Source organism: Lipotes vexillifer, unplaced genomic scaffold, assembly GCF_000442215.2.
Source record: "Lipotes vexillifer unplaced genomic scaffold, Lipotes_vexillifer_v1.1 scaffold104, whole genome shotgun sequence".
Taxonomy (NCBI): domain Eukaryota; kingdom Metazoa; phylum Chordata; class Mammalia; order Artiodactyla; family Lipotidae; genus Lipotes; species Lipotes vexillifer.
In genome coordinates, this window is record NW_006789458.1 from 1562068 (window position 1) to 1572864 (window position 10797).

General features: G+C 38.9%; 1 protein-coding gene across 1 annotated transcript in view; it reads right to left on the reverse strand.

Annotated features, from left to right (window-relative positions):
• Window positions 1-402: 402 nt before the first annotated feature.
• The window catches only part of PLD5 (phospholipase D family member 5), a 483143-nt gene continuing 472748 nt past the window's right edge, over window positions 403-10797 (reverse strand). The window contains 2 exon segments of the mRNA XM_007462627.1: window positions 403-659; window positions 8661-8775. Coding sequence (XP_007462689.1) covers window positions 403-659; window positions 8661-8775 — 372 coding nt within the window.

The window sequence follows — 10797 nt, forward strand, 5'->3', positions numbered from 1 at the left end:
TCCAGGGCAAAATCCTCACTCTCCTTTCTAAGTCAGCAGTTCTCAAAATGGTATAAAAGAGCTTACCACATGCTAAGCTTCTTAAGAACTGACCAGGTGGTCAGCAGAAAAAGTTCTAAAACTAGAAAGGAAGAGGCATCAAAGTCTTAAAATTTGTATGCAAACGTAAAAACTAACTTTCAAGCCAAAATGACATTCCCTGTCAGAAGTAACAAATACAAAAGTCTTATATTTAGTGTACACGCGGCTAAGATATTGTTAGATAACATATTACATGTCATTCAGAGAATACTTTTTGTGTGCTTTTTCCCTAAAAAAGACATATTAAATTATTTTTCTCTCCTCAAGTCTTTTTTGTATAAATGTGAAATATAAGGTGTCTTGTAAGTTTGTTCATTCAGACTATACACTCTAGGGGTCCTTTCCACTTGCATTGTAGGTGACAGTTTTATTTGAGGAGGGTCTGAGTTTGAAGAGGCTTGAACAGTTCGGCTGCTTGGTGGGCTGCAAGGTTCTGGCGTAGGGCGAGTACCAGTCCCTTTCAAATACATCCTTAAGTTGCTTAATGATGCTTGTGTTGTTTCTCACATCTGCTTGGTTGATAACAAGGCCTGTGCCAGCATTCTGGGTAAAATCATTCCCTACCCAGTCAAAATTTCCTGCAAAAGACAAAGGAAATGATGGTAAAGAGTTAAGATCCATCAAGCAATATTCTCCATTTAAAGAAATATAGAGCAGATTCTATTAAAAAAAATACCCAGGAATAGTGACAGGGAGACTGAATTGTGTTGACAGCTCATAAAAAGAAATCCAAGAAGGCTTACATATGGCATATTAATATTTGCATATTATTTTGGCATTTTCTTCAGCTTTGCCCAACTTGAAACTCAAAACAGGAAATCTGATGTTCTTTTTTGGTAAATGTTGTTTCTTATTGACATTCACAAGGCACACTAAATACAGCAACATTTAAAATATATAGGAATACACTTAAAAATCCTGTGAACAATTACCACCTTCTCAAAGAGACAACATGTAATCCATACGTACAAATGAGTGATTCTAATTATAATGCTCAGAAGCTTTCACATCAAAGAAAAAGCTGAAGCCAGAGAAGGAGAACCAGTTTTTAACTAAACACACAAAACACTCCTTGCTTCCGTGGTAAGTCATTCCCAGTTCCAGGATCAGGCTTCTCAGCCTAGGAATCAGGGAAGTTGCTGTGACAGCAGGCTCCCCAGAGTGACTGCTGGTATAGGTGGTATATTAGTTTGCTAGGTCTGCCATCACAAAGCACAACAGACTGGGAGCTTAAACAACAGAAATGTATTGTCTCACAGTTCTGGAGGCTAAAAGTCTAAGATCAAGATGTTGGCAGATTGGTTCCTTCTCAGGGCTGTGAAAGCAGGATCTGTGCCAGGCCTCTCTCCTTGGCTTATAGATGCTCATCTCCTCCTTGTATCTCTTCACATCATCTCCCCTCTACACACATCTCTATGTCCAAATTTCCCCCTTTTATAAGGACAGCAACCAAACTGGATGAGAAACCAGCCTAATGACCTCACCTTAACTTGATTTCCCCTGTAAAGACCCTGTCTCCAAATAAGGTCAAATTCTGAGGTACTGGGGTTAGGAAACCTTCTGATGTAAAGTTAAACTATTGATGTAAATTTTACATTTTTAAATAAGTACTATTGCAAGTGTGCTATCTTAATGAGGACTTTTAGATTTTACACATATCTAGTGAACAGAAGTTGAGTTCTTTAAATATTTTCTGTTAAAAATATATGATACATGAGCACTGGATTGGAGGGGTTTTTTCACCCTTGGATAACCTAGAAAAGAATATAGCTCTATTTTAAAATCCCTTCCAGTTCAAGAGTTATCCAAGCAAACAGTATTGACCAAGGTGTTGAATGCACCAGTAATAATAATGCTAGCCTTTCATAAAGCTAAGTATCAGGAATAATGCTGAAAATAAGAAGACAGTCATTTATTTACTCTATTTGGCATTGTTAGTACTAATAATGCATTTCAACACAGTGGAATTGCTAGATAATGCTTTTGTGACTTTTATGCAGGTTATTGTTATTTAAATGAACAGTCGACTGCACTGTAATGAAGAAATGCATGCTTTTCCCAACTCAGTTATCAACCAGGATTCTAGGAAAATGAGAACTTGTGTCTGCCTTCATTCACAGAGCAAACTGGAGGTCACTGTTTTCAATACGAACCTTTTTTTAGCTTTTCAGCAGTGAATAATTAGGAGCTGCTGCTGGGCCTATAATAGGTAGTAAGGCTGGGATCCACCCCAGAAAGTGATAATCATGTCTATGCGACTTGCATGTAGTCCATTTTCAAAATGGGAGTAGATAAAAGGACTGGACTACCCAAAACTCCCAGATGAATCTCTTGTCTTTGGTATCCAATGGGGAGAGAGTTCCAGTAGGAGAGCAAAGGTACTCTCAGGAGGGTATAGCACCATTTATTTCTTTGCTTTTCTTTGTCTTCATTTACGCGTATTTACTGAGTGTACAATGTCTACCAGGTACTATATTAGGGGCCATGATATAAAACTTAAAATCACAGTCTCTGCCTTCGAGGAGTCCAGGAGGAAAACACAAAAAGTATAATACAAGGCATATGAGATGGTACAAGAGATGTATGTATACTATGCCATGAGGGCAGGAGAAAGCAATTTCTAACTCTGACTAGATGTGTCAGGAAGAGAGCATTTCACCGAATAATAAGAAAGGCACAAAAACCTATCAATTAGGAAACTAATTCCACAGGGAGTATAACATATTTATGCACAAAAAAGATCTGATAAGGATCTTAGAGCGTGAAGGGGAAGAGTCAGGAATGAGGTTGGGACATAAGGAATGTAGAGGGCAGAGGAACTATCAGTTAGTAAGTGCCTAATATGAGCAAAGCACTATGCTTTCTATTTGTATACATTATCTCATATGGTAGGATTTATGCTCACTTGACAGAAGAGGGCTGTGAGGCTCAAAGAGGTGAATAAATTTGCCCAGCTTCACATGGTTAATCAATGGTCAACCCAGGTCTGTAGACTCCATGAACTATCTTCAATACTATAAATGAAGAATCATTCTAATAAAAATTTACCCATGCCAAGACTGACAAAATTATCTAATAAATTACCACCATCCTCTTTGGTTCAGAGCTGGTTCCATAAAGGAACCGAAGGCTTTTAAAAGCATAGAGCTTGACTTTCCATTCCCTCAGTGGCTCCTCAGGCATCCTGCAGGAATATTTGCTGAAAGATGCTGAGATCATGGTCCCTGGGCATCCTTGACCCAAGGCCCTGCAGTCACCTGTGGGAGAAGCTGCTGGGAGAAGGGACATCTTTAGAGAAAGCTAATATCTGTTCCTTTATAGCTCTCATTCTTTGGCCCTCCTCTACTCTCTGGAGCCCCCCCGCACATATCAACTCCCTTTTCCATATGGCACTGCCTGGAATATTGGAAGGTGCTTCCCTTGCCCCTCATTTTACTCCTTAAGTTTATTCCTCTAAGTCAAATATTATCAGCATAGAGAAGGAACTCCTCTCTCTTTATATCTCACCCCAACCCACACAAACACTACAATGATGCTGTCAATGACTTCATGATAGACATAGTTTTGACTGAATTTTGCTATAAATTAGCAAACTGCTTGCTAAATGGTTTGTAATACTGTGTTAGAGTCTCTGCACAGAGACTCCTTTTGCTGTTGCTGTGTTCCCAACCATGTGCTCTCAGACATGTGGCCATGCTCAGAGGCTCCGGCTTTGTGCAAATGCTCAGTGCCAGGTGAACACCAGCTTGAACCTCTAAACAGGATTTGTAGCTACAGCAGGTTGAGAGTTATTCTGGAAACTGCTGGTAGGCGGCACCTTCTATTCATTCCATAAACAGAAGACAGCACACTTTTCAAGGACTTCTTGATAAGACACTAAAATCTCATCTTATTATTAAGTGCAAGGCATTAGACCAAGTGCAGTAATTTTTTATGAGCTATCATAACATTATCTCCTTCAATATTCACTGCAATCCTATGAGGTGACAATATTAACTTCACTGTATTGATGAGGAAATTAAGGCTCAGAAAGGTTAAGTAATTTGTCCAAGGTGGAAGTGAAAAATTCTCACAGTTGAGGTTCAAAGCCAGGTCTGACTCCGAAGCCCAAACTTAAAGGTGTACTCGCTTTGCACTAAATGTGTTCTTCACCCTAGACATCATCAGTCCCCAGGGCTGGAGCATCAGGCTGCACTGAGATCTCTGCTTCATTCATTTGCAGGCCTCACTCTGAAGGAAACACATATCCTTTGGGGGAAGCATGGAGAGAGTGAATGATGATGGGAGAGAAGTGACAAGATTATGAAGTCTCATTCTGTGAAATTCAGCTTCTTTCCTTTGATAAAATGGATGGAGCCAAGATCCTCCATCTTTATTGATTCTCAAAAGTTTTAATTAGTCTGTTCTCAGGAATCATAGCCCTAGGCATCTTTCACAGGACTACAGGGCATTCCTACACCAGAGTGATTGTTTTCCTACTTTTATTTCCTGATGGCTGGGCTAAACCTCAAAATCATGTATATGCTTCAGTCATTTTTCAATTGGGAAGCAGTTTTACCCAGCTCTTTTTGAGACTGCCATTTCAGCTTCTAGAATGCACATTTAGGCCCCAGATGCCCGGAGAGCTGTAGTGCTACCCTCAGGAACACCCTGTGAGGGTGAAGATGAACTCACTGGATATAATATATAAATAACCAAACCACCTTTCAGACAACTTTGCCAAGCTTGACTCAAATGTACTCAAATCAAAATTAGAGAGATGATACTGTCTGAGGATTCTTCTGTAAGTCTTGTGAACATTTAATGGAACTATATTTCCATGCAAGGTCTAGTGTGGATTTTTCTTTATTCAGCATTCTCAGCAGGTATCTGAGTGACTTCTTAAGAGATTTCCAGAATATGCTGATAATTATTTAAATTATCAATGAATTTTCCCTCTTTATGCTCTTTAAGTATTTTTATATTAGAACTATGCTTCACTCTAGGGAACTAATGTTTTGCTAAAATGCTATGTGTAAAATGTACTCATTTAAAAATGTATTATAATAAAGAACCCAGAAATAGACCCACATAAATATAGTCAACTGATCATGACAAAGGAGCAAAGGCGATACAATGGAGCAAAGACAATCTTTTCAACAAGCAATGCTAGAAGAACTAGGCATCTACATGCAAAAGAAAACGAATCTAGACACAGACCTTATACCCTTCACAAAATGTAACTCAAAATGTGATCATTTTGTAAATGTAAAATGCACAACTACAAAACTCCTAGAAGATAACATAGGAGAAAACCTGGCTGACCTTGGTTTTGGTGATAACTTTTTAAATACAACACCAAAGGCATGATCCATGAAAGAAATAATTGATAAGTTGGACTTCATTAAAATTAAAAATTTCTGCTCTGTGAAAGAGAATGAAAGAGAATGCAAAGATAAACCACAGGCTGGGAGAAAATATTTGCAAAAGACATATCTGATAAAAGATTGTTATCCACAATACACAAAGAACTCTTAAAAATGAACAGTAAGAAAATTAAAAATCTGCTTAAAAAATGAGCCAAAGCCCTTAGGAGACACCTCACCTAAGAAGATAGATGGTAAATACACATACGAAAAGATGCTCCACATCATATGTCAATGGGAAATGAAAACTGAAACGAGATGTGTGTCATACACAGCTATTAGAATGGCCAAAATTCAGAACACTGACAACACCAAAGGTTGGTGAGGATGTGGAGCAACAGGAACTCTCACTCATTGTTGGTGGGAATGCAAAATGGTATGTCCACTTTGGCAGACAATTTTGCAGTCTCTCATAAAACTAAACTTACTCTTACCATATGATTCAGTAATCATGCTCCATGGTATTTACCCAGTGGAGTTGAAAACTTATGTCCACACAAAAATATGTACATGGATGTTTATAGCAGCTTTATTCATAATTGTCAAAACTTGGAGCAACCAAGGTGCCCTTCAATAGATGAATGGATAAAGTGTGAATCGATAAATAATATTCCAGACAATGGAATATTATTAAGCACCAAAAAGAAATGAGCTATCGAGCCATGAAAAGACATGGAAGAACCTTAAATGCACATTACTAAGTGAAAGAAGCCAATCGTAAAAGTCTACACACTATATAATTCCAACCATATATTTTGAAAAAGACAACACTGCGGAGTTAGTTAAAAAGACATCAGGGGCTTCCCTGGTGGCGCAGTGGTTGAGAGTCCGCCTGCCAATGCAGTGGACACGGGTTCGTGCCCCAGTCTGGGAAGATCCCACATGCCATGGAGCAGCTGGGCCCGTGAACCATGGCCGCTGAGCCTCATGTCCGGAGCCTCTGCTCCGCAACGGAAGAGGCCACAACAGTGAGAGGCCCGCGTACAGCAAAAAAAAAAAAAAAAAGTAAAAAAAAAAAGAAATCAGTGGTTGCCAGGGTAGGGGGAGGGATAAATAGGTGGAGCACAGAGGATTTTTAGGGCAGTGAAACTACTCTATGTGATACTACAATAGCAGACACATGTCTTCATACATTTGCCCAAATCCACAGAATGTACAACACAAAGAGAGAACACTAATGTAAACAATGGATATTGGGTGATAATCATGTGTCAATGTAAGTTCATCAGTTGTGACAAATGTACCACTCTGGTGAAGGATGTTGGTAATGCGGGAGGCTGTGCACATGTGGGGTTGGGGGGTGTATAGGAAATCCCTGTGCCTTCTGCAGTTTTGCTGTGAACTTAAAACTGTTTTTTTAAACAAAAGTCTATTTAAAAAATGCATTACAGGGAAAGAAGAAGGGAGAGAGTCAGGAATCAATATTTAGTAGGAATCAGTGACAGTGTTGGGAGCTTCTCATATATTATCTCATTTAATCCTTATACCACCACCAAAGGATGGGTGCTGTTATCCCTATTTTAAAGATAAGGAAACAGAGGCTCCTCAGAGGCTCAGAGAGATTGTGTGACTTTACCATCTTCCAGCTTGTAAATTTCAGTGCTTGAAATCAAAAAAAGGTTTGTCTGACTCCAATACACTTACTTAATTCATTATAAAGAACATTTGGATATAAGCACATATCACTGCTGAATGTGCACCTAACAACTTACTTTAAGTAAACCCTGCAGGTAGAATATTCAGATTTGAGTCCTTAAATCCCACTGTGCCCAAAACTTAATCCAACCCTATTTTTCCCAATATTGAAGCAAAAGTTCCCATTTTTGACTAAACAACTTTGAGTTTGCTTTTGCCACTTGTTTAAAAAGAAGCTCATTTCATTCTATTCTCCATGCATTGATGAACATGAGAAAATCTAAATGATCACCTCTTGGGTCACTGAGAGGGACAGCATGAATAAAATAATATTGTCATATTCTAGAACTGGAATGATACACATTTTTAAAAATTTCAATACCCTATTCTATTATTCTTATTATTCTACCAATAAGACACACAACTATTTGAAATGGGAAGAAACAGAACATCTCCACGCTGAGAGAGGAGGTAGTAAGTGTTTAATTCATTTCATATCTTATGGCCCAATTTCCTTATTTCTAAATTGCAGGTGATTAAAGCTGCCTTCCCTATTGACAATGTTGCTAAGAGAATCAAATAAGATAAGGTGGTTTATAAAGTTAAAATGGTATATTTTTTACTCACTGAATTTGGAAAAAATAATGCAGATTCCATATTCCTTCATCCCAGACACATTTTTCTTTTCTGCTTTGAGATTGCTACTTCATTTGTACAGTGTAATAACCATCCTGCTGTTTTGTGATCTATGCACTTTCATTTTATAGATAATAACTTCCACTCTGCCTGTGACAGTACTAGAAAAGGGGTTACTCTGGATTCATGCACACCATGGGAAAGTAGAATAGATTTAATCCATTAGTAAGAAATATACCAATACATATTGTTTCTGTATCTGGAGCTTTATTGCCTTAATAATAATAGCTAACATGAATCTAGTATTATTTATGTGTTAGGAGCTTTAATTGTGCAAGGTGCTTTGTACCTATTATCCCAATTTAACTTTACCCTATGAAGTAGAAACTATTATTAATTCCATTTTACAGATGAGAGAACTGAGGTTTTTAGAGAGCTTAAGTAAATTGCCCAAAGTTAGATATTTTAAAAATGGCAGAGGTAGGATTATTGCACAGGTAGTGTTTGTTTGGGCATCGAATTTCAATGATGTCTGCCTCCCCATTACTCATGACAGGCTGGCTGTGGTACAGTGGGTAGGAAATGAGCACTGGGTTTATTTAAGTGCCAGGACTGGCCTTTCATGAGCCATCCAACTCCTCACCTATAAAATGAGACAAATGGACCATGGAATTTCTGCAAAACATTTACAAAAAGACATCACATATGGTCTCCTAGCATATGAACCAAGCCACAGATGAGATGCTCTGTTAAGGAGCTCTTTGCCCTCACCCTCCTGTTTCCTGACCTCAAGGTCTCCCACTCACTGGCAGGAGCTTCCTCACCATGGGGTACAGAAGAGTACAGCTAGATCACCACTAACCTGCATGATCCCCTAGGGAGGCTTACAGCCCTGACACCTACCAATATAAGCTGCGCCATCCGTCACCATGTACTTGTTGCGATTTAATCTAGGGAAGGTGTGATTCTTTTGTTCTTTTGCAACACAAGAGTTCTCTCTTTCCAGATCAAAAAATTTCTGTAAGACAATAAATAAAGCAGGTGAATATAGAGAACATTTTTGGTTTTGTTCAAACACAAAAGGGTTTCTCATTCAAGTATCAACAATAGACCTCATATTGAGTTATTAAAACCACAATCTTGTTACTTCATATAGATGAATCTATTTTTGTTCTCAAATCCATATAGGCAACAAGAGAGAAAATTATCATGCTCACCTAGGTCTATAATTAACACTTTTAAACTATAAAATGAACATAAAATTCATTTTTTTAACGGGGAAAGGGCCAGAAGTTGTCTAATTCTTTTGTCTTATTCATCAGAGTGTGCTGGCATTTTAAGTATGCCTCAGGGTGATTTCTGTCAAGCATGCCAGTGAACTGAATTCTCACATGTGGCATATATTATAAGAAGCAGCAGGCCCATGTCAATGACTAGCTGAATTAATTGGGGATTTGCAAATGTCAAAAAAAGATTTTGCCAAAAGAACAAATATTTCCATCTAAACACCTAGGTCTACAAGCTCTTTTAGTAAGCAACTCAAAAAAAAAATCACAACTTCAAACCATAAATCCTGAATTTCCACTTTAATGTGATCCAAAAAACAGCATTCCAGTTCACCTGGAATGGGGATGGGGGAGCTAAGAGAGGTAGGTGACATCAGGAGTGGCTTCAGGAATCTGCTGAAATTGGCAAGTGCTCAGATGAGGCTTAAACTGTGACTGAGTTCACAGGAAGACACCATCAAAGGTGAAGACCTCAGGTCTCCTCCACATTGAAAAACGTGGGCAATTTTCAAAACTGCATGGAATATTTCCAGAACGTCTCACATCTGTAGAATCATGTGTGATTGAAGGAAAGAAGAGGCAGTGAGAAAAGTAGGATGATACCTAGAAATGGAGATATCATTTACAGTTTTAAAACTGTAAGTGTTCAAATTTGGATTGGGGAAATAATGAGAGTTGGTTTTTCCTCCCCCTCCAGGTTGAGAAAGGAGTGATAAACCAAGTGACCACTGAGGTCTCTTCCAGCCCTGAAAATTCTATTCTGACTTTTTTTTTGTAGAACCCTTGAGGTCAATGGTACACAGGCCAAAATCTACCACCTAAGAACTGTCTATCGTACTTCCCAGAGGAATGTTCTCCCATTGCCATATTACCATGATTATAGGCAATGCAGACTGGATCACCTTATTTCCTCAGTTCCTATCTTCTGCAAAATCTGTTTCCAGTTTGATGGGTTCACATATAGCCTTTGTGGACTCTTCGAGTGGACTTAATAACCTGTGAGTGCTCTTAAGTTGTGGTTTTATACTTGTGAGGTCACATGAATACTGATAACAGCCAGCAGTCATCTCGCTTGAACATTCTATCACCATACCTGTCTACACACTTGCTATTTCCTTTTGAGGAAGATATTATTGCAGAATCAAGACAAATTTGAAAAAGAATAAATTATACATCCTAATTTAAGTCAGTGATGGCATCACAGCTTGAGGCTTTACTGAGAACCCATTTCCTCTAGAAAGTTGAAGATGACCCTAAAGAGGGAAAAGAGCTTTTTCTGGGAGACTAAGACAACAGCAGAAATCATATTGTATTCACTGACATACTATTAGACGCCTAACGTGCTGCAGGTGACAGCTAAGATATTTCAAAAGTGACTTGTTAATTTATTTTTTAAAAACCTCAGTTAACTAGGAAAACTTGGTGAGTGCAGTCTCTTTCCACAAGCCTCCTCATGGATACAAACCCACAAAGCCAGGGGGAAGGTGCCTATTCCTCTAAGGACAGAGATTACCAGGCTATCTGCTTTATCAGTGCTCCCAGGCTCCTGAAGACATGCTATATGCAAGATTCCAACTCCCACTCTTCTTGGAAAAGCTTTTCATCCATCTGTGGTCTGGATGTCGGGACCATAAGCTTCCTTCTCCTCAAGGCTTATCTTGATGCTTAGAAATGCATGGCCTGGGGGGCTTCCCTGGTGGCGCAGTGGTTGAGAGTCCGCCTGCCGATGCAGGGGACACGGGTTCGTGCCCCGG